Source organism: Telmatherina bonti (assembly GCF_933228915.1).
Source record: "Telmatherina bonti genome assembly, chromosome: 14".
NCBI lineage: Eukaryota > Metazoa > Chordata > Actinopteri > Atheriniformes > Telmatherinidae > Telmatherina > Telmatherina bonti.
In genome coordinates, this window is record NC_136612.1 from 21,382,461 (window position 1) to 21,409,818 (window position 27,358).

The 27,358-nt window shown below is 39.9% G+C and overlaps 1 protein-coding gene across 1 annotated transcript; it reads left to right on the forward strand.

Annotated features, from left to right (window-relative positions):
• Positions 1-821: 821 nt before the first annotated feature.
• Positions 822-25,541, forward strand: grid2ipa (glutamate receptor, ionotropic, delta 2 (Grid2) interacting protein, a; the record flags this gene model as incomplete). Its single annotated transcript, XM_079252494.1, has 23 exons — positions 822-903; positions 2,200-2,453; positions 2,538-2,870; positions 2,967-3,121; positions 12,623-12,898; positions 13,803-13,888; positions 14,035-14,104; positions 14,599-14,895; positions 15,264-15,415; positions 15,625-15,786; positions 16,257-16,363; positions 16,481-16,628; positions 17,156-17,484; positions 18,520-20,892; positions 21,017-21,104; positions 21,465-21,554; positions 21,736-21,932; positions 22,050-22,205; positions 22,493-22,579; positions 22,714-22,843; positions 23,025-23,143; positions 23,245-23,409; positions 25,461-25,541. 23 exons carry the CDS (start codon positions 822-824, stop codon positions 25,539-25,541), a joined length of 5,937 nt encoding a protein of 1,978 aa, XP_079108620.1.
• Positions 25,542-27,358: the final 1,817 nt, after the last annotated feature.

A 27,358-nucleotide genomic window follows, 5' to 3' on the forward strand; every position in this document is an offset into this window, starting at 1 on the left:
GTATGAATGATGTCCATTAAGTGGAATGCTGACTGCTTTGAAACCACTTGCCTATCAGATTAAGCATTCACAGCTCATTGTTGGAAACCTTAATTACTTTGTTATTATTGTACGAGACTGTAAACTTGTATGATTTGCATTATGTACTAAATAGTTGAGTGGCAAAGCTCAAACTCTACTGAATCTGGTGCATGTAACCTTGAGCCAGTCTGCAGAAAACATCTCTGTAAGCGGTGCTCCAGTACTGAGGTTAGCACAAACACTATAATCAGAAGTGTCCCTAACTGGTACACCAGTTTCTGGGTCATTCCTCAGCCCTCTGAGAGGGCCTCATCCACATGAGCAATAGAGGGAGACAGTGAGAGAGGGTGGGAGTGAGAGAGGGAAAGGTATTTATAGAAAAATGGGGCTTCGCAGTACCTTTTCTTGCAATGAACCATTTCAGGACCAAGTGAGTGTGTCCCAGTTTTATGTTCATCGCTCAGCCACAGGGTTTGGACCGGGGCTGAGGCTGGACAGCCTCACCCAGGATGGAGAGCCTGATTCTCAAATGCTCTCCCCACTCCTCTGGCCTTCTCCTTTTCCTCTTCTACTTATTCCTAATTCTCTGAGAGTAGGGGAAGGCACTGGCCTTCATAACCCACAGATGTGACCTTCAAAGTTTACTTAATTTGCTCAGCTGAGTAGAGGCTTTTGGAGGCAGTGAGCTCAGGTGAGGAGCAGCTTGAGGGTGTCCGAGGGCACTCTTTAGCTGCACTGAACCCCGGGCCGGGGGCGAAGATAGGCTGGCTGGAACGTGCCCTGCCGCGAGCCGGGCAAGGATGAGGCGTTTCCTGAGCAGAAAGGGTCGCTTCTCCCTGCGCCAGAGCAAATCTGGGACCCGGAGTGCTTCCAAAGATTTCTGTAAGTATCTTTCTCTGGATTGTTACATGATGTTCTTGGAAAAACTTGATCTACAGGAGGGCAGTTAAACAAGCAAGAGCACATTATCTGGGTCACAAAGAACAGGACAAAAAGAAGTCCTGACATTATTGCTTGTGTTCCACTCAGGCGAAGAGATGAGCCACAGCTTCATCTTGATGCTTCCTAATCCATTTTTGATCACTATTGCTTTGGTTTGATGATTTCTTCAGCAGTCTGACACCAACTTCTTTAGCTTTGAGCCTTTGAATGTGATATGTTTTATTCCCTCAGCCACATCTAACCCTGCATATTTATCACTCTTCTCCACTGAGATCTGAATAGTCTTTTTCATACATTGCAACAGATCTGACATTTCTTTCCACTCTTGTGCCTTTGTCTTTTTTGTTTTAACAAACTTTGCTGGAGCCTTTTCTTTCTTTTTTTTGATGAGGGGGCATATTTTCCTTTATTTCGTCTTTTTGCATCTATATACATCTGCCTTTGATCAGATGCAAAAGGGAAAATCAGCTGTGTTGTTGTCTATCTGCTGTTTTACATCGTTTAGCTTATTTAGCATCTGTGACTGAAAGCAAACAACTGTGGTCCTTTTTTTCTAATTACTCATACTTGTTTGTTTTCAACCACCTAAATCGGATTTAAATACAAAACCTATTCTCTGAACTGTAGTCTGCATTGTTTGAAGTGAGATGACAGATGCTGTGTAGCCCTGAACACCAGATTAAGTATGATTATTAACACAATAAAAGTAAACATGTTTCTTTGTGTACATCCTGTTCTTTTACACCAAATAGTTGTAAAGATGGACAAAGCAGCCCCTGTATTGCCATGGAGGCTGCTCATATTTAAAAAAATCCAAATGGCTGTAGTGTGGAGATGTAAGTGAGTCAAGTGGGACATGTTTTGCAGCTGTAGAATGAGGCCAGTGACCAGGGGAAGGCCAGTGGTTCAACATGTGGGCTAGATACCAACTGTCACAAATAACCACCTTCAGGCTTTGATTTTTCTCTTGCTGGGATTTGTACGATTTAGGAATATAACTAAAACTATTTAGGATTTTTCTTTGTCACTCATTCAGGGGAGGTGTTCTTGCTGCTCCAGCTAAGTATTTTTATGCGGTTCCCCATTTCAACCAGTGGTATATTCCATCTCGTAAAAATTCAAACTGAATTACTTCCCTTCTGTGTGGAGCTTGTTCAATGCTCTTATTAAATGCCTCTCAAGAACATATTAAAATAATCTGCTCCTTTGAAACTCTAACCTCTAATTGTCCTTCAGACCTCGGCCTCCCTGCCACCAATCAGAACTGGCCAGAAGCATTTGGTTTCCGGCTGGGAGGTACTGGACCCAGTTACATCTTGTCTGTGGTTGAGGGCAGCAGTGCTTATCTTGCTGGCTTGCAGCCTGGCGATCAGGTGGTTGACATTGAGGGCCAAGATGTGACCAACCTGAGCACGCCGGCACTCATTGCTCTGGCTCAGACCCTGAAAACCGTGCCACCCAGCATCGGTGTGGTGTCTCGGCTGGAACAGGTCAGCTGCGTCAGTAATCCCTATTTTGACTTTACGATTGATTTAAAGTTACAATAATGTGACAAATATTTCCCTGCCCTTCAGATTGACATCACCCCAGGCCCAGATGGCCGTTTTGGTTTCACCATTGTGGGAGACAGTCCACTGATGGTCGAGGAATGCATGCCTGGTGGTCCGGCTGCGCGCAGTGGCCTCAAAGTTGGCGACTATGTCATGGAGGTGAATGGTATCCCAGTGAAACATCATGAAACTGCAGCAGCCATGATCAAAGCGGCACAGGGTCGACCTTTGCGTCTGGGTGTGCTCAGCATGGCTCGCAGACCCAAGCGACTGAGCAGCAGCATGAGGGTGTTGTCACAGAGTGGAGACAGCGTCAGGGAGAGTCGGGCCCACAAAGCCATGGAGTTCAATAAAAAAGTGGGTGTGAAACAGTTTCTTTCTCAAAGTAGTTTCATCATGTTGCTTTTTTCACTCATATTTTGTTTAATTATTCATCTTTTACTCATCTGTCAGGTGGAGGAGGTGCTAGGAGAGGAGCCTGATGTGAAGGAGCAGCTGTTCGAGGTGTTGAAGCAATATGCTTCTGAGAGAGATGTGGAGAGTCTGGCTGAAGCTCTGCCTGATATTTTGATTACAGAAGAGCATCAGCAGCTGATTGACAGTGTCAGGTAACCAATCACTTGTTCACCTTCACACTCAGAGTCAGAGTTATAGGTTAAGCAATAAGTGCACTAAAGCATCATGTGACCATTGTCACATGACGATCATGTAGAATTGCTTTCAGTCAAAATAAAGCAGCAAAATGAGCATATGCTGTTTTTTCTTTTCTTTTTTAAACAGCTGCTAGCTGTTGTTATGGCATCCAGTTTTAGTAGACGGAGGAAGCTATTTCAATCCACACCTTGCTACTGCAGGATGTGCCTCCTCTGAGATCAGTCACACAGACGTATCACACTCATTATCTTTATAACCATATCGTGCTAGAGTGAACCTAAGGGTTCACGCTGGCATACACACACACACACACACACAAACAACAAAACAAAAAATTAACAAACATTTGGTTGGCATTTTTATGCTCAAATAAGTCACCTTTATACTTGAAGTGAATTGAAAAATTGTAAATCCTCTTGCATGTAAACTCCCTGCCAGTCCATTCCACAGTCTTTCCATGACAGCATTATGGACAGTGTTCCACAAATGTACATCTACAGAGGGACAATGTATTTATTGTATTAGACTGTTCGTCAGTATGTTCAATTGTGCAATATAGTCAAGCTAAACTTGAATTACACTTTGGTTCGGTTGCTTAATTGAACATTGTCCTCGTCCTGCTCTGTGCACACGGGAGGGAAATTGAGTTACTGAATGAAATATGTCCGACACTTTGGACTGTTTGGGAGCCCATTCAAGACACACTGCTGCTTCTAACTTTTAGGGAGATTGTTTTCATTTATGTATCGCCAAATTCACATTCTTGATGGTCCTCAACCTTAGGGATATCTTCAGGTTGCCTGACTTATAAATGTAAATAAAAAAACAAACAAAAAGTCTAATTTAACTTCCCACTTAAGTGATTCAGCAAACACAGCTGAAGTTGAAGTAGAAGTTGTGTGCAGATCAAATGCGTGAGGCTGCAATTTGGTTCTGATCTGGACATAAAAGTAGCTTTCAAGCCTTAACCAATCATTGAATGATATTTTCAACCAGGCTGAGTTTATATTTACTCTGATACCCAAATATAATCTCAAACACAAAAAATGTTTTTCTTCCCTAAATATTATGTTTTGATATTTTAGCTAATACAGGTCTATTTAAAATGTTGTTTAATATTTGAAAGAGTATATAACATTAAGCATTGCATAACACTGTGTGCATTGTCAGAAGTTACTGAGATGTGAATTGGAAGCAGCCTCTATGTCTAATGATTAAGCAACAACATCTCACTCCTTTTTCTGGCTGTTGTTTAGAGGCTGCATTTTCTTTCACAAGGTGCACAAATCTTTGTAAATCATTTTTAAGCACACTTCACTTTGAACAATAAATCATTTGCTGTAATTTATTAACAGCGTAGTTACAGATTCCACGTAATTCACTGTGTTTTTCTGAATCAGTGATCAACTTTTTTAAAAATGCATCAATGACATTAAATTAGAGTCAATCCAGTGACATACAATCAGACATTCAGGGCTGAACCTTTCCTGTTTAGAAAGAAATTTAATATTTTTTCAAATAAACTGATGGATGCTCTGTTTCCTTTCATTATTTACCTTCGCTGACATGGTATAAGGTTTTTATAAAAGAATAAACTCAGATAAATGTGAGCAAAGGGAGAGAGCAAAAACACCTTAATTGCACCATGAAATCAATAATTTACAACCCCCAGCACTGCATTCAACTAATGTGAAATGGTTGAGAGAAGCAAATTAAAACCACAAGTGAATAAGTTTAACCTGATATCAAGCACTTGCTTCTTCCTTTGAGGGCTTTAATGTCATTTTGCTGTTTCTACCCTCTCAGGAACTATTTCCAAGGGTATAATTAGAAATTCACCACTATGTATTGCATTTTTCCCTCCTCAGCATAGACAGGAAAACTAAAACCCACACACAATACCGCTGCTCTCCTTTTTTTTTTTGTTGGTTCCCATCTTTCTGTCATCGCTGCTCTCACTCTGACTTTCTCTCTGTTGATTTCTTTCCCAATTCTCCTTGTCTGCTGTTATTCCCTCTTTGATACACCGCACCAATTTTCTTTTCTTTTTTCTGGATCTCATCGCTGGATGCTCTTTATTCCCTCCTCTGCAAACCGCTCATAGCTGCTACAGCCAGTTTCCTGCTGGTGGTTGAGATATGCACACATACAAAACCAGGGTATCATGCAGATGCTTCATCGCCATACCCACAGCACAGTTTCTCACACACATACTTGCTTTGAAGTTTTATCCTGGAAGAAGTTATGAATTGCTGCCTCAGGTGAGTACTTGAAATCAGTTTGGTATTGTTCATTTTCATAATATGTAGCAGTTTGAGCATGTAAGAAATCATGAAGTTTGCTGTCAGCTTTGTCTGGTCTGTCTCATGGCCATTTATGATTGGTTAGTAAGGAAGCAGCCTCACTGTTAAGGTATTCATGGACACCAGCTTTGATTAGGTCTGTTTGTGAACCAATGGCTTGTTTCTTTGTTCGTAATCTGCTGTTCTTGCACCTAAAGGAAATCTTAGTTTCCTAGAACACAACTGTCCCTCACAGCTTTGATAGCACTGTTCCCCTACTTAGAAAGCTGCCTTTGAAAATGCTGTGTAATGTTTGTTTTGCACAGGAGTCCCATTAATTATGCATTAGCTGTGCCTAACAAAGGACTGATAGTTCTCTAGCTGTTTTGTTCGTCATTAGGCAGTTAGAAAAGTACAGTAACTCTGAGTCCAAATCTTTATTTAAATCCTCCAGCTTCAGATAACTGAGTTTGGCTAAATTGCATGTTGGTGTGTTTAGTTCAGATGAGCTGAAATCTTTGCAGTTTTTGATAAGCAGACTCTTTGTATAATATTTTTTTTTTTTTTAATCCCAAACAACCTATGAGCATTTTACAGGGCGTTGCTGGATATTATCAGAAAACTCTCCCAGTGGAGAAAAGCTTCTAATGTTGATAGCATAATGTTGGTAGTTTTAATCAGTTGTGGGAAGTTGTGCCTCCAGGTTGCCTATGAGCCATGCCTCAGGGTGTTATGTTGGTGTAAATGGTTTCCTCTGACTCCCACAGCGAGATATCTCAGGAAACTGGGGAAAAAATGTAATGGGAAAATAATGTTCTCAGGAATGATTATATATTCAATAGACATGTTTCTAGGCTGACATTTTAGTCAAGCTGCATTACTGTATGGATGTTGTCTGGCGGTCTGTCGGCTACTGTAACTGATGCTTAAATATTTCATAATCTATCATAGATAGCCATAAAAACATGCACATGGTCCCCAAAGAGAGAAACCCTTTATTTTCATTGTAAAGTATAATCAGTAAAGAATAATGACGGATTATTTCACCTTTAGGATCTGGTGGTTTTGAGAGTAAATTCTGGAGATTTGTATAGGGTTGAGTAAAAATGAATGCACTCATGAATGTGTTCCTCAAGAGGAATTAAAGCAACTTTGATTATTGTTTAAATGATAATCAAAAACTTATATGTACTTTGTTTATTACTTTAGTTAGGTTAATAAGGGGTTGCCTGCTAACCGGCTAAACCAGAGCCAAAGTTTAGCTACATGGAGTTATCAACACAGTTTAAGATTAAAGATGAAAAGATTATAGATTAAAAGTTTTTATTGTCATTGTAACAAGTACAATGAAATTAAGTGCCATCCTTACAGTGTTAAAATATATCAAAGATAGATAAAAGAAGATAAAATCTAAGCTAAGGTGCATAATGCTGGTTAGTCTGAATTTTTAAAAGAATTTTCTGCATTGTCTTATAAATATGGTTGCAAGTAAAAGATGGACTAAGAGCTTGAGAAACCAGACACCACTACATATTATGAAAGATTACTGGTGTGCTATGTCAAAAAGTAGTCATGGCGAATCAGTTTACCTGCCTCTGATGCTGGATCACTCCTTATTTACTCACTGTCTCCCCAATCTGTCAGCTGTTTTGCTTCAGTCACTGTCACTTCCTGTAATAGTTTTCACACCCTGCACACTAACGTAAAATCTCCTCACTTGCGACACCTCGGTCGGATGCATGGAGGTCATGTAGCACATGGTGTAAAGTGTGCTTAACAGCTTATGAACTTTTTTCTTGTTCGTCATGCCTCTCAAGACTTGACCAGCTGGGCTACACTCTGCTCAGTCTGCTTCTGTCCCCACCCCACCCCTCCCGCCATTTTGCCTTACCCTCCCGTAGGATGCGTTCTATTTTTAGGCAGCCTACTTCTTCAAATAAATTCTCTCTTAATTTTCTGACACACTTGCAGGTGTCAATACTTAAATGGTTGTAAAGCCCAGATTGTTCATCTGTGTTGCATGAGACAGTTTTTAAACACATAAGCTTATCTTTTTGTGTAATTCCTCTTTGAATTGAAAGAAATTGTGGTGAATGTCAGGCTTAAAACTGACTGTGTATCTGTATGACTTGAAATGTTTAAGTTGAACAGACTTTGTGTGGACCACAGGCATCAACCTCAGTCCTCGAGGGCCGGTATCCATGCTCCAACACACCTGACCAACATGAATGAACAGGTTGACAAGAAGCTGCTGGATCCATTTAATTTGAATCAGGTGTGTTGGTAGAGGGAAACAACAAAAACCTGCCGAATACGGCCCTGGAGGACTGGAGTTTGACATGTCTGGTATATGTTAGCATGCAGGAAAAATCATAAGTATCATTGATGCAACTGAACATGTCACAGAGAGTTAGTCTCACTCCCATTCCTCTTCCTCTTTGGCCTTATCATTCTGTTTTGGAGCGATAAAGTGCCCCCCTTTTTTTTGTGGAATCAAAGAGTAGTAGTTATTTACTCTCCAAGTGGCCTCCAACACCACAGCTGAAATGATAGATGGCCACTTGATCCCCAGGAGACCAGAAGAACTTAATCATTCGGAAGTATTGAGATTGAGTCAATGTTATAAAGGCGGCTGTGCTCCTGCTTACGCATATCACTGTTTCCAGCCCGCATTCAGTCATTGTGCCGACCTGCCTATGAAATTCCACTGGGGCTCTCCTCTTTTTTCCACTTCTCTCTCCCTCCTCGCTTACTCTGTTCATCTCATTCTTTCCTTCCTTCTCTGAGGGACCAGAATCTTAGTCACTTACTACCTGTGACTGCTGAGTGATGGACAACTCAGTGATGAGGATTATCTTTTAACTGCGAACAAGAAGACGGTCCTGTGTTGACCCTGACCCTTGCCTGTCTGGTAAGACCATATAAGATGGATACAAAGAAAGAGTGCTGCCCCAACCATGGAGTTGAACAACAGCTGATGACGCTGCCTGAGGATGTTTTGGAGGTGTGGAGGAAAGTAAACTGCAGAGGCTTTGATGGTTTTCTCTCTCCCTCTATCCCATTTATTCTCTTTCTTCATTTGGCTCCTTCCCCTGCCAGCAGCGAGTGCTTCTGAGATCCAGGACACTTTTTTTTTTTCCTTCTCTTTTTGTATCTAGGAGAGTTGTTTAAACTCGATGGAGACTCACTGTAATAGCATGGAGGCATTTGCACTGCTTAACTGAGCTGAAGCACTTCCTCAAAGCCCCGAAGAGCCATGGGAAGGGATCGGAGCCTTTCCAGACACTTTCGGTATGACATTTTTTGCTCTGATCTAAGCAGTGTTGACTATACTTTGTGTTGTTTGGAGTTGTATTCAGCATAGCTGAAGTTATGTTGTGCTGCTGTGTTTTAGCAAACTTTGCTTTCATAATAATTATATACGTTGAATGTGAAGTTGTGATTGCAGTATTGTAGCATGGGAAACTGATCAACCTTGAGACCTCTCTGAAAAGCCCATCCTCAGTCCTATAACTTTGTTTTAATTCCACGCTTTGATTGCTCTCCACCGTAACATTACTTGTACTTTGTGTTTGCAAATTCATGCTCAGCCCAGCTGTCAAAATCGGCTGATCAGAAGTAGGTCTGATTATAATGGTTCTTGCAATGAGTTTCCCAGCTGATTGCAGTTGTCATTTATCCCTCTGAGCATTATGTCCTTGATCCACCCCTCCTTCAGACCCAATTATAGATGCCTCGTGCCCTCCTTATAATTGAGGGCATCCCAAGGCCTGAATCCAACTTTACTGAAGGAAAGAACTTAAGTTTATACTAGTTTGTTTTTTGCTGGGTTCCAGTCATTTCCAAGTAAAGATTGTTTCGCTGAGGATGTAGCTCGACAGCAGAGTTACAAGGAGCTTAAGAAGTTGTTGAGGTGATAATAGAAATAGAAGAATGAAGTGTAGATAGAGATTGTCACAAATGCAAAATAAATGACTCTTTTCTGTTTCAACTTCCCTATCGACCATTTGTCTAAGCAGCCGTGGTGATGAATGAGGGTTTTTCAGGGAAGTTGTGTGGCCTATATAGACTAAGCTACAGACAAGACAGCTTCATTCCCAGTAGTTACATGACCATGGCCTAGAAAAAGTTCCCCTTTTTTTCTTTTCGTTCTTTACTCTCATGGCCCTGCAGGTTTTAAACGTTGTCTCTGCATATCCGCCACATTTGTACCCATAGCTGTAAGCGTATTAACTCCTACCACTTATGCTTTTTTTTTTTTTTTGCTCTTTGATGCTTTTTTCGGTAACTTGCTATTTTTTTATGTCCAATTGAGACAACTTTCTCTTGTCATATATGCTTGGCTTTAAAAATAGTAACACGGAGCAGCTTGGCATTACAGACCAGCACCTCTCAAGCCTCAGGGGAAGTGTGGACTGTTTGCTGCATGACTACACCAAACACTTAATCATTGTCACCTACATAGAAACTACATCCCTTGGTTCCTCATTTATGTGAATGTGTGTGCTGTATATACTAAAACAATACTGAGCACTCACAAACTCACATGACACACATAATGTAACACACGATTCTTTAGAAGAGAAGAGATTAAATATTTCTTACTGTAATCCTGGAATTGCTGACATTAATTGAATTTCTTTTACACAGTTTTTTGTTCATGTGAGGTTGTCCACTACAGTTATTAGTCAGGCAGCTAAACCTTTCATATGAATCTGAAGTTCTGTTAGTATTTATGCCATTTAACATGATAGACATTACTTCTGTAGAAAACCTGATCCAAGTGATAGTTTGGCTAAAATAGAAAACAGTATCTTGTGAAACTTTTGGGGTTAACGAGCAAGTTTACAGACATTGGGTGGAAAATAAAATAATGTATCAGTATTGCAAAAACCAAACGGCAACATCGGACAAAATCACCATTCGGTAAACTGAATGATAATATATGTGCAGGGAATTCAGCTCTACTTACACCATGCACAAAGATCTCCCAAGTTCTACTATGAATAAAATACAATGACAGTCATACAGTCCACATCACCATGCAGTCATTCATACTTCAGCTATTAGCTCTGTTTCCCTTTGGTGTGTATGTGTACCAGATTATATGCATACTTTTCTTCCAGCCAGCCTATATCTCACTGCTGTGGTAGACTTCAGCTCCTCCGTGGCCCTGAACAGAATTAAGCGGCTATTAAAAATTAATGGATAAATATACTTTAATTTTTCTGGTTGAGGTTTGTATCGGATTATTTTGTCCTGACATTTCTTCTACTGCTGTTCCACAGCCTTTATGGATGGTGTTGTGGTAAAGCTAATTAGTGTCAAAAATAAGAGTGAAGATGATGTTTGCTACTTTGTTATGCTGTTGTTAAGTAAGACGTGACCATGTATGCACTTGATCGCATTGTTTCCAATTGGCATGTGTGCGAATGACATGGGGATAAGTTCATGTGATTAATTTCCAAGGAGCACAAACATGACACTTTTCCAAGACATACAGTTCTTCAGGAAATGATTCAAAGATTAGTGAATATTCACAAAACTTTATTTGACAGGGCTCTGGTGTATTCTAGAGTAGTACAACCGATTCAGTTAAGATGTGTGTATTGGAAAAATCATTAGCACGTAGGCCTGCTTTGTAGATATCGAGTATTGTCTTGGTATAAACTCTGGAGAGTTTAGATCTGTTTCCAACAACATAAAATCTGAGCTACCATCACTTGCAATTCATAACCAAACTTTATTTTTCCATTTCTTTTCAAACTAAAAGGGGAAAAAAATGCTCTCCAATAAGCCTGTTAAGTCACTGTGACACCTGTGAAAGTCAAACCTTACTCCTGAGTGTTAACCTCAACAGGAGCAGCTGAATCAGAAACTGTGCTGCATGTACAGGGGCGTTTTGGAAAACTAAAGTACTATTTTCTCCTCTGCAAAATGGAAGTACACAAGAGACAAAAAAAAAAAAAAAAGAGTTGTATTGAGGACAAGGCAACATCATTTTGTAGGCGGGATAAGAGGATGAGCAAAAGATGAAAGGAGCAACCGTGGTGCGTGAGGTCTATATTTAGAGAAAATACTTTCAAAATGTTTATTGACAATCCTTATTCTGCTTGTAGGTAATTTATGCTGTATTTTATACATATATATATATATATATATATATAGACTATTTTTATTACCTTGATCTTACAGATAATTGGCCAGTTGTAAGCCACATGCAGCACACAGCACAGCTATGAGGGAGTTTAATGGGAGTAGACACTATCAGTCAACAATTTCTATGTTGGATGCCAAGCTGCAAAGCGAGTCCCAAGAAAACAGACAGCATGCTTCTTTATTTTCTGTTGTCATCTGATGTTGACTAATCTTGCAGTCACACTACTATTTTTTTTACATCACAGCACAAAAAGGTTAGGCTACTGAAGTGTAAGCTGTTGTTGATCAGTTTGATGCAGTGTTTGAACAATAAGTCTAATTTTTTCCCTCTCTCTCCATTTTCTTTTTTTATTGATTGAACTCCATCCTCATATTTGCATATGGGCTCATTTGCACACTCACAAAAGCTTATCTAAACACACCATATCTGCAAATTAAAATGCACATTCGAAGCATGTGAGAAAAGGTATTTGGTTGGGTTTTTCCCTTTTAAAGTGACAAAATGCAGGGAGATACTAATGGGAGGGGGAAATAACGCTAGCGGGGAGTGGAGTGCTTCTCCCAGAGGTGGCTCTGGCACTGAGTTCCTTCTTTTTAGTTTATTAGCTGTGAGCTGTCACTGATACTAAACACACTTACCTACAGCTGCTGATGTGATCACACAACAAAGCTCATCTCTTGTCTCTGTCATTCTCTCACACCCATGCACATTTTCTCTAAAACACCCAGCTCTACCTGCCTCAATCGTCCCATGAGAGGCTATGGACTGAACTATTTCTTAACCAATTAAATGGATCTTGTAGCAAGAACAATACATATCAGTGCAAGGATACCTCTATTCTTTGGCTGCTGTGGACGATGGATGGATGAGATCAGATTACAGATTATTTGGATTTACATGGGAATGCACCTCTGATGTCAGTGAAGCTGATCTGGAAACTGGCACTCATTTTCTATCCTGTAGAGCTTTTCTAGTTATTCTAAGGTTGTTTCTGATTGCACAATGTTTGCCAGGATATTCATTCCTAAAAAGCACCGGGAGCGTTTCGACGAGGTGGTGTCTCAGAGCCTGATGAGCCGGCTGAAGGGGCGGAGCTTTAGTGACCCTAGCCGCAGCCACCTTCGCCGCAGCCGGAGCGAGGATCACCCCGAGCGCCTCCTTGTCTCTACTCGTGCCAGTTCAGTTCCACGCACCCAAGCAGAGGAAGGTGGGGCCCCCCCTGCCAGAGGAATGCGGAAGACCACCTCACTTATAGCTGGCCACTCCAGTGGCACATCCACCAAATGCAGGTCTGTTATAAGAAACAATCACCTTTGATCTGTTTTGTTTTTCAGGTTTATTTGAGGTAATGAAAGAGCCCAGATCAGGAGCAGTGTTACATCTCTACTTGTCAGTTTCTGAGTCTTTTGGTCTTCAATCAATTTAAGTCACAGCTCTTTTTTTTTTTCTTTTTTTTTTTTTTTTTTTAACAATTGGTTTGTCATTTTTTTAGGAAAAAAATTGTTTCTCTAAATAACAACTTCAGTGTGTTGGATCAAATTTAGCAGCACTGTAGAAGAACAATTTAAGTGACAGTAACATGATGGGTTTAACTGAAAAATAAGCCCTCTTGTGGTGAAACCAAAGATACTATAAAACTTATTTATGCCCTCATTGTAATTCTCCTCTTCTCTTCCTCTTTGATGGCATTTCTGATCTAATTTCCAACCATTTTTCATATAAATATATTCAGTAACACATAACATGATTGTAAATATCCTCCTACTGTCTCCTGAACTTACAGAAATAAAGCACCTCAAGGAAGTGAATATTCACTGTAGCTCTGGCTTATAAAGCTGTTCTGCTCCCTGGGGATGTATTGTCCATATTTAAGCAGGGTTGTTCATGTAAGATGTGAATTTTAAATAGACTGTTGAATATGGAAATCTGTTTGCAAGCCTTTTTTGGGCTCAACTATTACAAAACTGTGTGAGATGAGTCATTAGGAATTAATGAATTCTACTACACATAACCATATTATATTTATAGTTTATTTTCTTTTTTGTTAAAATGTTTTTAGCATGATTATTGTCTTTTTTATATACTGCGACGCCAAATGTACTTTGAAATGATTTATTATGTTTTCCTTTTACATATGTCATGTGGCCATTCCTTTTCACATTTATTAATCAAAGCCTAAATCTGTCTCTTCAGGACTGTGAGAGTATGCAAGGGCAACATGAGCTTTGGCTTTACTCTGAGAGGCCATGCTCCAGTGTGGATTGATTCAGTTATCCCTGGTAAGTTACGGACACTTGTGACCTTAAGTGCTCAGCTGTCACATTTCAATGACAATCAATGGAATTATGTTGTGTTTTAAAGACTATATTTTCCTGTAACACAGCAATGGTTAAATGAGAGGTCTTCCTTGTTTTCTACTGTGCAGGAAGCCCTGCAGACAAGGCAGGTTTAAAACCTGGAGACCGAATCCTTTTTCTCAACGGACTGGACATGAGGTTGAGCTCTTAACTAATGTTTACATACATGTACCTTAGTTCCATGTGATTTTGTAATTTGTGATGTTAGAAAATAAGAAGAACAAGATAAGAGGTCATAAAAAGGTTGCCACTAGATATAAAATATGCTAACATTATCTTGCTGTTGAGAATGCTATGTTGCTCATAGAGCTCACAGTCACAAAAAGAAGAAGAAATCTAATTTCAGATGGGCCATTTGATTCTAAAAATAACTTAAGTTAAAAGGTAACCAGTGACAAGGAAGTACCCCAGAGACTTTGCAGTCTAGCATAAAGTCTTCTGCAGAATACAAAGCTTTGGTTAGTATAGTTCAAGCATGGGATAAAGAAACAGAAAATAATAGTTTCTTAATGTATTTTGAATCTTTTCTACTACATAACATATTTCAATACACACAAATACACATTTGTTAGGAAATGCATGGTTAAAGTCGAGTGCATATGTCCTTTTGAGTTCCATGTTTTTCTCTGCAGGACTTCCTCCCATGAGAAGGTGGTTTCCATGCTGCAGGGAAGTGGTGCCATGCCAACCCTCGTAGTGGAGGATGGTCCAGCTACTTTTTCCCTGTCTGAGCAGGACCTTGCAGGAGGCAGTGTTCCCCCAGAACGTGCCCGCTCTCCAGTGCTTAGTTCCCTGCAGTGGGTTGCAGAGATCTTGCCTCCCAGTATCAGGGTTCAAGGTCGCACCTTTGGACAACAACTGGAGCACTTGCTGACCATCCAAGAAAGGTACACCATCTGCAAGGCTTTGGAGAACTTCTTCCAGCACAGGTGAGTTCTGCGAGCATGAGACTGGGGTGGTGGGGGGCAAAATTATAATCTGTTTGGTCATATAAACACATTAAAATCAGCTTGTTGTGTATCATCAAACAGCATTAGGCTCAGACAAAATATATATATATATATATATATATACAAGTCAAAGCCTTGTTATGAGCTTTGTTTCAATTTGACAGAATCTGCTTATAGATTTACAGTTTGTGTGAGGGTTTGTGTGAGCTACTGTAAATCTATTCACATATGTGCATAGACTGTCATAGTCTTCAGCTCAATAAATGCTAAAATCTACTAACTCATGTGGCCTTTGAATGGAAACCCAGGTGATGTCTGTCACCTTGCCTGTGTTTCCATGGTCACAGGAATGTAGACACCCTGATCGTGGACGTGTTCCCAGTGCTGGATACACCTGCCAAACAGGTGATCTGGCAGTTTGTTTACCAGCTGCTGACATATGAAGAACAGGAACACTGCCAGAACAAGATTTCCCGTTTTCTTGGATACAAAGCACCAGGTGTGTGCAAATTTCTGTTCCTTACATTTTTTTTTTTATTTTAATTTTATGAACATGTGGCTCATGGACAGTCATGAGAAGGATTTATCATGAAGATCTTGAGTTAAATCAGTAGTTCACTAAAATACAATCCACTCAGGTGCTGCTTTGCAGCCCCTCAAACTCCTGTCCCTCTTCCTATGCATTGCCAATGTATGTGTGTGTTCCAGTTCCACCACCACCACCTCCACCTCCCCCTCCTCCGGAGCCTGAGTCTGCCCCTGAGCCTCATCGCCGCAGCAGTTCCATGAGGGTGACAGGGACCACGTACAGGAGCAGTGTGAGGGGACGTAGTTCTGATGATCTGGTCATTGGCACACACTTGGGCATGGGTACTGAGATTCATTATCTTCCTCATTGTTTGTAGTCACATTAACACTATAACCACCAAAGCATCTTCAGTTCTCATCACAGCCGTCGTCGTTACCATGCAACCTCACAGTATTCTCATTGTGACTGTGAACATCATCCTGTCTTATGGTAGTTAGTGCTTTGTTGGAATGTAGAGCTTGTGTACTTCTGCCGACTATATTTCTTGTACATAGACAGATCACTTTACCCCCTACTTAATGTTGTTTATATACTTAGTTGTGGTGTTGTAGATGAACACGTAGGCAAAACAGCTGAATGCTGGACTCGGTCAAGCACAACTTGTTGTTGATGTAGTGCAAGATTCATCCCGAATTAATCCAACCCCCCCCCACACCCTGTAAACCTGCAATCTGGTAACCAAATATAGATTTATTAGCTAAATTAGCATCTTAGGTTGTATTTAAGTCATTCTAATGATGTATTGCTATAGGTCTCCGTGCAGAACCAACACAGGAAACAGGGATGAGATTGACTCCAGGAGAGAGACAGTCTGGAGATGGTACTTCTCTCCCTGAGACTCCCAATAACCTCACCAATGTATGTACCCAGGGCAGTTCTCTTGGAAAACATGAACATTACAATAAGATTAATCAATATTCAGATTTAGAATAAAAAGTTTCACTCCAGTTTCCTTGTACATTCCCGCCACATAAGCTGTCAGCAGTGTATGCTGAACTGGAGAACATGTACTCAGCCAAGAGGTCCAAGTCTCTGAAGAGTCGCCCTCCTCCTGCTCCTGAGAGTTTGCTGGATCTGGAACCTCCTTCACGCACAGCGTCCCCGACAGTACATGCAAACACAGGTAGCTTAAAGTGACATTAAGCCTCTAGCAGCAGCAATTAAATTTCACCCATAGTCTGTCAAATTAGTTGCTAATTTACCTGCTGTGTGCATCAGTGAGTGTGATTCTTTTTAGGGTTTTGTTAAGAGAAAGAAAAAGAGAAATTTGGATAGTGCTGCTGATAAATATAGCCAATTTATGGGTCAACTTTAAATTTTGAGTCTCAAATACTGATGCACAACAAAGAACATGGTGATGGTGGAAGTGGAACTAAAGACACACAATTAAAGATGCCCTCCAACCAGAAATGAGGTTTCTTTAATAGCTAATCATGTAGTTTAACCAGATGTTAAGATGTGATCACATTTTTTAAGACTTATTTAATTTGAAACTCTATTTACTACACACTGATATTTTGATTTATTATTTAATACATTTTTGAGTTTCAATGCTACAAAATTTGTAACAAATATTGCATATAGTGTGATTAAATGAAGTTAAGATTTAGTTCTCATTGTATAGCGACACGTGTCTGTTCTTTTTCTCAGGTAGCCGTAAAGGCCCCCCAGTCCATTCATCCTGGCCTGAGCCCCTGCCCAGTCCACCTCCAGCCCAGTTTTACCCATCAGGGTTAACAAGTCAGACTAGTGGTGAATCCAATCCCTACATTAGCTTGGACAGTCCTCCTCCATCACCTCCAGAACCTGACTTCCCATCTAGTCCGCCTGTTCATCGCAGCAACAAACGGCGTTACACCTTCTCCAAACCTCCTCGTTCAGAAGACACAGATCGCTTTCTGGATGCACTGAGCGAGCAGCTAGGACAGAGGGTGGCCATCGTTGATGACTTTCTGACCCCTGAAAATGACTATGAAGAGGTAGAGTAACATTAATCCAGTAAAAAAGAAAACTATCTTAAATGAATCTGGATCTGATGCAGAATCAAAAAGTACAAATTACAAATCGTTTCCAGTTCTACATAAAAAAAAAACCATTTACTTATTTATTTAAATATCCAGTTTCATAGATAGTGGTGACACTAGGGTAATTCCTTGTGGTAAACTGATTCCCTCTTGTCCACAAATTAAAAACCCGGTGTCAAAATGTAAAAGAGGACAGAGTTTCTTGGCACACTAACATTCACACAATGACTACAGGCCATAATTACCCGTGGAATGGAAACCACTGCATTTTCAGTGAAACGTTTAGAAATCAGGATTTAAAAATGCATCAGCTGCAATTATGCACCAAAAGATTAGACTAATTTATTTCCACAGTGTGTTTTGATTCCTATAATTAAGTATTGTTTTGCTGTTTTAATCCTCAATAATCCAACACAGTGTAAGATTGAGATATGAGATCTCCTTCCTCCAATGATGATACTCAAAACATGATTTGAATTTGCTGCTAATTTGACTTATCAAATAGATGTTTAATAATTATCTTGTATATCATTTACAGCAAGCAACCTTGCTTTTTACATCAGTTGTTAAAACCCTTTAAAGAGGGTTTTTTGTTCATGGAGAACTTGCACAACTACTCATCATTATGACTATATCAGGTAAATAACATGGTGCTGTTTGTAAGAGTATGTGATTGATTTAACTTTTTAAAGATCTCAGATGTTTGTGCAACTTCTAATGAGAAAAATCACGATCTCACAAAAAAACCTCTATATCTGTTTTTCAAAGGCAGACTTAGAACAAAATTTCCAGTTACTTTATTTTATAAGAGTGAAAAAGTTGTGGATGGACAGTTTTCTATTCAAAGGGATCATTTCTTCTAAAAGGAAAAAAGATCCTCATTGATTTGATTGTTTTGAATAAATAGTTTTTAGTGTATGAACTTAAGATTTCTTACAGTTCCACTTTGACATTAAAAATCTAATGAGGTGTAATTGGTGTTAATGCCAGGATGTTGTGCAGATGGGCTTCCCAGATGAGGATGATGATGATAATGAAGATGAGCTGGGGGTAGACGAAGATGAAAATGGAGGATTTGTGGCTCCAGAACTTAGCAGCCCAAGTGATGTTCAAAGTAGCAGCGGAGAAGAGAATGCCTCCTCCCTGACTTATTCCTCTTCCTCTGATCACATTCCTCCTCCTCCGATGACCCCTCCTCCACCCCCTCCTGTTCAGTTCAACGATCCTCCTCCTCCCCCTCCAGCGCCTCCACAGACTCAGCCTCAGCAACAGCAGCAGCAGCAGCAACAAGCAATTAACTACACTCCTGAGCACTCACCAAGGGTGTATGTGCCAATTCGCCGAAAATCAGGCCCTCCTCCACCACCTCCTCCCCGCAGTAACCCACCACCTAAACGTCACTCCTTACATAAAGTCCTGCCATCAAGAGAGGAGCTACAGGTCCATGCTACTATACAAGAGCTGAAAGCATACCAAGAACAACAAGCCTACCAGGAAAGACATGCTTATGAAGAGCAGCAAGCGTATAAGGAGAGAAAGGCATATGAAGAGCAAAAAAACTATGAGGAACAGCAACTTTTTCAAGAGCAGCAGGCGTATCAGGAGAAAATTCTCAAAGAAAGACAAGCTTATGAAGAGCAGAAAGCGTACGAGGAGCAAAAAGCCTTTGAGGAGCAACAAATGTACCAAGAGCAGCAAGCTTACCAAGACAGACAAGCTTATGAACAGCATCAAGCCTACCAGGAACAAAAAGCGTATGAGCAGCGTCAAGCCTACAAGGAACAAAAAGCATTTGAAGAGCTTCAAGCCTACCAGGAACAAAAAGCCTATGAGGAGCGCAAAGCTTATGAGGAACAAAAAGCTTACGAGGAGCTTCAAGCTTACGAGGAGCAGCAGATACAGCAGATCTACCAGAGCCACCAGTCGATGCCTGTGCAGCCAACACAGCAGAAGGCCCATTCACCACTGCCTCTTCAACAAATACACCAGTCCTTACCTCCACTACCCTCCCCAGACTCCAACCATCCTCACGCAAACCACCCCCTTTATATGATTCGCCAAGCACAGCAGCAACAAGCCCACCAGAGTCATCATCATCATCGACGACTGTCTCGTTCAGCCCCTCCCCCACATCAGCCTTCCCCTCAACCGACAGTGCATCCAAGCCAACAAGGTCAGTATGCTGAAGGAATCTACCAAAGTCATCAAGGCGTAAGAGCCCAACCTCACCATTCCTCAACAGAGATGCTCCATCAGATGCAGCAAGCCCCAGCTCATCATTCCTCTGCAGAGATGCTCCACCAACTGCAACAATCCCAGGCCCACCACTCATCTACTGAGATGCTCCAACAGATGCAGCAAGTCCACGTTCACTACTCATCATCAGAAATGCTTAACCAAATGCAAAAATCAAAAGCCCATCATTCTTCAACAGAGCTTCTGAACCAGTCTCACCAAATGCAGCCACACCATTCATCAACTGAGCTGCTCCATCAAGCTCACCAGATGCATCGGGGACAACCGCACCATTCATCAACTGAGCTGCTCCATCAAATGCACCAACCTAAGCCCCATCACTCGTCTACTGAGCTTCTGCATCAAGGCCATCAGATGCATCAAGCCAAGCCCCATCACTCCTCCACAGAGCTTCTGCACCAAGTCCAGCAGGAGCCAGCTTCCCTCCCGATTCAGCTAAACCGAGACAGCCACTCCCATCACAGCCGCAGAAGTCTCAAAGGTCATCACCAAACTGAAGTATCACAGCAGATCCATCAGACTCATCACCCCCAGCCCACCAAACCCTCTCCACAGAGACCCCACTCTATCCAGCAGACCCACCATCATTCCAGCACACCTCAGATCCACCACATTCACCACATCACCCCACAGCCCCCTCCTCAGGACTACCAGCACCAGATCCATGTCATCCATCCTCCTCAACAGCCCCACAGGCCCCAGCCACTTCTCTCCACCTTTCAGCCCCTTCAGCCACACCAGCCCACCCTCTCCACCTTCCAGCCTTTGCCCCAACACCACCAGTCACAGCATCAGGTCCAGACTTCCACCCAGACTGCTCGTCCACAGTCACAGCCCTCACACCACCTGCTGCAGTCCCAACATCCGGCACAGTCCCAGCCCCACCACAAGCAAACCCACAATCAGAGTCAGCCCCAGTCTCTCCCCCACTCTCTCTCTGATCCAACAGAGCATCTGGAACCACCTCCGCCTCCACCTCTCCCACCTCCCTGCTCCCCCCCACCACTGCCAAGGCCCAGTCTATCCAGAATGGACTCCAACCACATGAGTGTAAAGCGGCTGCGCTGGGAACAGGTGGAAAACTCAGAAGGGACAATATGGGGACAGGTGAGCTGTGCAGGGTTCAAGCTTCAAACTACAACCGATTTAAACTAAAACTACATCATAAAACTATACAATTCAAGCTTTTTTTTTTTCTTTTTTTTTTTTAAATTTGAATGTCTTTTTAAAGCTGGGTGCAAATTCTGACTATGACAAACTGCATGACATGGTGAAGTATTTGGATCTGGAGCTTCACTTTGGGACACAGAAGAGCTCCTGTGAGTACTTGCAACTGTATGCACGTTTAAAGCATTTTAGCTTGTAAATTCAAGTGATCATGCGCCATTAGATCAAGGACTTTGGATCAATTTAAGTTCAATTCACGTAGTAAGTTAAAAATACTCTCATCAGTTGTTAATTTGACAAAGATATAATTATTTTCTATCCATTTAACTCCAAATGCAGAGTTTTTCCCTCAAATTTTGAATGTGTAAATTGATTTACCTGTTTACTGTTTGTATTTTGCTATCATAATAACAATACAAGCTTAAAAAAATGCAATTTTGTATCTGTCTTTATTGACCTCACAAATATGTCTGTAATATTTGGAATTTAACAATCACCGATTCCACTTACAGTGCCTCTTCCTGAGCCACCTCTGCAGCTAGAAACCTTCAAAAAGAAAGATGTTGTCGAAATATTGTCCCATAAGAAGGCTTACAATGCCTGTGAGTATAATTATTGCAATGTGTTTTTCTATGTTTGCAATTTTCAAATTCTCATCAGTTAAAATATCAAGATGAAATAAATAATAAGAAAACGTCTGCTTTACCCACCAACAATGAGCACTTTACCATCCAATAATAATAATAATCCAATAAAAAGCTCATTTGCTTTGTGAACATTCAGCCATCCTGATAGCCCACCTGAAGCTGTCTCCTGGTGAGTTGCGCCAGGTACTAATGAACATGACCACAGATAGACTGGAGCCGGCTCACATCAAACAGCTGCTGCTGTACGCCCCTGATGCAGAGGAGGTGAAAAAGTATGAAGAGTACCGCCAAGACCCCAGTAAACTCAGTGAACCAGACCAGTTTGTGTTGCAGGTAGTAGCGGGTTGTTTTTTTTTTTTTGTTTTTTGTTTTTTATTGTTTGTACATGAATGTAAATGTATAATGCAGGTGATCTGAGAGATTCATGACAACACTTTTTTTTTTAATCAGATGTTATCGGTACCAGAGTACGAGACCCGTCTACAGAGTCTCCTCTTCAAGTGCTCTCTTCAGGAGAAGACCGAGGAGCTGAAAGGAGCATATGACTGTATATATAAGGCTTCCATGGAGCTAAAAACCAGCAAGAAGCTTGCTAAGATACTAGAGGTAGTAGGAGGCCTTTACAAAGGAATAATATGTATATATATATATATTCTGTGTAGAAATCTATAAAGTTCAGCAGAGGTGCAAATGTTTAGTGCTGTAATTATTTCATGTACTAATAAGATGCACACATTACCTGCATTGAGAGAACTTGCACTTGTTATCAAATGTGAAGATCAGATTAAGTTATTTATCTAAAGTACAGCCTGTTCTGTCAACTGGAAGAAGAAAAGCTGTATGTCCTGTTCAGTTTTTTTAATCCTGTTTTTTTCTCATTTTACTTTCTTTAGTTTGTGTTGGCAATGGGGAACTATTTGAATAACAGCCAGCCGAAAACCAACAAGACCACAGGCTTCAAAATCAACTTCCTTACAGAGGTGCCACACATAATACAAGCTGAAATATTTGACATAAAACACATAAAACCAAATATTTTTCAAGTGTCATTCTGTTTGCTTCTTTCATCCTGTTGTACTTGTTTAATTAATTCTCTTGTATGTTTCTTGTGCAGCTGAGTACAACCAAAACAGTTGATGGGAAATCGACATTTCTGCATATTCTGGTGAAGTCCTTGTGTCAACACTTTCCAGATGTGTTGGATTTTTCTAAAGACCTTACCATGGTTCCTCTTGCTGCAAAAGGTACAAGTTATATTTATTATTTGAATCTCAAACAAAGGAATATCCTAAAATGTGCTGAGAAGTTTCCTAAGCTTTAGATACAACATTCATGTTCTTTGTGGTTTTTTTTTTTTAGTTTAAGCATCCATCTCATCTTCTCTCTGTATCGTTGTCTCACACATAAACTTTTTCACCTCCTAAGTGAATCAGAGGACTATCACATCAGATCTCAATGACCTCCATGCAACAATCCAGGATATTCGCTCAGCCTGTCAGAAGATGCCAGCAACTGCTGAGGATCGCTTTGCTGTAGTTATGAGTGTATCCTTTGACCAAAAAAGTAGTAAAAGAAAGCAGCACAGAGAACTATGACTCATTGTATAAAATGAAACACTTTTGTTTCTTAACTCTAAGGTGCACAGAACTTCCTGGAAAACAGTCATCCAGCGATCCAGTCTCTGGAGTCTCTCCAGCAGAGAGCAACAGAAGAATTCAGCAAAACTGCTTCTTACTTTGGAGAAGATAGCAAAGCCACCAACACAGAGGCCTTCTTTGGTATCTTTGCTGAGTTCACAAGCAAGTTTGAGGTAATTAAAACATAACCATAGCCTTAACTTCTCAAGCCTCCCTGTACTAAATAATAATTTGAAAGACTTTTGTCTTTTGGTCTCAAAAAATCATGAAAAAAAATGAATAAATGAATAAATTACACAACAAAATAATAAAACTAACTAATCAAAGTAGAATTATATATGTACAGGTACATCTCAAAAAGTTTGAATATTATCAAAAAGTTAAATATTTTTCATCATTCAGAATATTAAACCCATTTATTATATAGATAAATTACACATGGAGTGAAACATTTCAAACATTTATTTCTTGAAATCTTGTTATTTGTGGCTTATAGATAGTGAAAATCCAAAATGCAGTGTCTCAAAAAATGAATATTGTGAAAAACTTCAATCTTGTAATTAATTAATTAATCCAAAACTTCTGCAAAGGTATCCTGAGCCTTTAAAAGGTCTCAGTCTGGGTCAGATGGCTTCACAATCAAAAGGAAGACTGCTGACTTGCTGATTATTGACCCTCCACCAGGAGGGAAAGCCATAAAAGGTCATTTCTAAAGAAGCTGGTTGTTCACAGAGTGCTGTATCCAAACATATTTAAGAAAAGTTGAGTGGAAGGAAAAGGTGCACCAGCAAAAGGCAGAACCGCAGCCTCAATCCATTCAAGAATTTGGGGAGATTCACAAGGAGGGGACTGAAGCTGGACTCAGTGGATCAAGAGCCGCTACGCACAGATGAATCCTAGACATGGGCTACAAATGTCACATTCCTCTTGTCAATCCACTCCTGAACCGGAGACAACGACAGAAGCATCTCACCTGGGCTAAGGAGAAAAAGGACCGGACTGTTTCTCAGATGAAAGCAAAATTTCATCTGGAAATCCAGGTCCCAGAGTCTGGAGGAAGAGTGGAGAGGCACAGAATCCATGTTGCTTGAAGTCCAGTGTGAAGTTTCCACAGTCAGTGATGGTTTGGGAGCCATGTCATCTGCTGGTGTTGGTCCACTGTGTTTTCTGAAGTACACAGTCAACACAGCCATCTACCAGGACATTTTAGAGCACTTCATGCTTCTTTCTGCTGACAAGCTTCATGTAGATGCTGACTTTATTTTCCAGCAGGACTTGGCACCTGCCCACACTGCCAAAGGTACCAAAAGCTGCATCAATGACCATGGTGTTACTGTGCTTGATTGGCCAACAAACTCACCTGATGTGAACCCCATAGAGAATCTGTGGGGTATTGTCAAGAGGAAGATGAGAGACACCAGACCCAACTATGTAGATGACCTGAAGGCTGCTATCTAAGCAAAGTGGACTTCCATTACACCTGAGCAGTGCCACACGCTGATCGCTTTCATTGCCACGCCGCATTAATGCAGTAATTCATGCAAAACAAGGCCCAACCAAGTATTAAGTGCATTTAATTTCTTTTTCAAATATATATTTTTTTCGTTGATCTTATGTAATATTCTAATTTTCTGAGACACTGCATTTCTGGTTGTATCTATAATCCACAATCATCAAAATTTCAAGAAATAAATGTTTGAAGTTTTCCACTCTATGTGTAATGAATCTATGTAATAGGGGTGGGAAAATCAAATCGAAAAATCTGGATTTTTTTTTGCTTCACAATTTTAAAATCGATTTTTTTGTTTAAAAAAAGTTAGATTTTTTTTCAAATAAAATTAATCCATTATAAAATTGGTCATTTTTATTGTTTTTATTGATCTATTTACTTGTCTTCTTGGGCATTATAGTGGCAAAATGATGGTCTAGCTAATGTGTTGTTTTTTGTTGTGTTGACGAGCAAAATAAAAAAGTTTTATACATTTTTTTTTTTGTTTTTAATCTACAAAAATAAGCAATAATAAAGAATTGTGAGAATCGCAATTTAAATTGAATCGGCACTCAAAAAATTGGAATTGAATCGGGACAAAAGCATATCGTCACAGCCCTACTATATTTAATATAGGCTTCACATTATGAAATGAGTGACAACAAATATTGAACTTTTTAATAATATTCTAATTTTCTAAGATGTACCTGTATCTGTATTGCTTCTTTACCACAGAGAGCTCTCAGTGATCAGCAAGCTGCAGAAAACCCAAAGAGTCCCAGGAGTCCACGAATGGCCTCCCCACTGGCCTGGTAACACACATGCAAATGTGGACACGACTGCGTACAATACACACACACACACACACAGACACCCACATGTCAGATGCAAAACATACACAATCACATAACAATCTGTGCAAAACTGAGCAAGAGCATTCTGAGTCTTTACTTATATAAAGATGGAAAAATTTGAATGATACATGATGAATCTATTTTGAGAGACTGATGTAAACTTCAGCTTTATACCAGTAATGAATTATATTTATCATCCTGCACTGAAAAAGAAGCACAACCATTTTTGACATCTTTTCTGCTTGAGAGACAGTTACTCAGTAACATCCTAGCTTAAGTTATAGTTCTCTACGCACCCATTTGATGCAATATGAAAGTTACAATAAAATCTTTGTGGTATATCTACAACTAAGACGTAGAGTTATACATTTTATCCTAAAATAGATCTGTAATTAAACATGGTTCATTAGAAACCATAAAATGTCTTTTTTTTTTTTTCATTAGTTAATATGTTCTGTACTTTTGTCAGGTGCCCACCACACTGAATGTAACAGAATCTTTAATAAGTGTCACTTGTTTTCTCAGATGTTCGGATCGCTGATTGTTTTACTGCAGTTTGTATACGCTTTAGTGTCAGCAGATCTTCAAAGTCTATAATCATGTATAATTAACTTCTAACAACCTGTAAATATGAGATACATTTAGCGAGAGTTTTTATTAAATGTTGATTTGCCTTTTATCTTTAAGACTCTAATAACAAGTTACAGAAGTTTGATCATGTGGATTTTATGGCGAGCACTGTGCGATATGTGAATTATTATCTAATTATGTGTGTTCTACAGATAGAGATTGTAGCTATTGCTCTCAAAGTGTGTGTGAACTGTACAAAATTTTAGATTATATATATGTATGAAAGAGAGTGAAAGGGAGCGATCACAATCACAATATAAATAACAGTTTACTGTTTAAAGTTTCTGCTCCAGTAATTCTTTTACTGAATGATATGTTGTCTGGACTAAGTGTAGCATCAAACTAGTTAAGAATATAATGTAGCTAATTTAACATGATATAATAATAATAAAAATCAAACTAATAATACAGCTTCTTTAATAGGCCAGTGTTTTGTAAAAGCTGACTCTTCAAGTGCTATATATACGTCCAATGATGATAAGAACTCTGTCTGCAAACAGTAAGCTCTGTTTTGTAATGGTATAAGTTTTTTTGTTTAGATTTCAGAATGTAAACTTTAAAGCATTATTGTCCATTTAAGGCCTATAAAGTGTTAAGTCTGTATTTTGTATTGTAAGTTCATTCAGATGAATATAAAGAGATGTTAAAGGGTTTTCTTTTGCTTGCATGTTTGTGTTTTTTTTAGGACCTCTGAAAAAATGATGTCTTACACGAAAGAGTGTGTTCTGTTGCATTATTGTTTGTGCAAGTTGAATCACTTCAAAGGCACTTGTGTAAACTTACATCTGCATATCCTCCAACTCTTTATTGTTTCCATAATTTTATATCCCTTTACAACTGCTGCTGACACTCCTGCTTTTTGCTGCAGGGAGATTATCTGTTCTAGGACGGCAAAATTCCAGATTAACTGTCTTTGCGAGATAAGACTTTGCCTTTTTGTTCTGCTCTGGACATGAACAAATGTTCTCACAGGCATTTCTCTTATGTTGCTTTAATTTGGTCTTATCACTTTTCAGTTTGTGTGACTAATTTGCATTCATTTAAACACCACTCAGCAATAATTTAGCTGTTTTACTGGCAACAGGAAAATGTTCACACCTCCCATTAAAGAGTAATAAAACTCTCACACATTTTAACTAGTACACACAG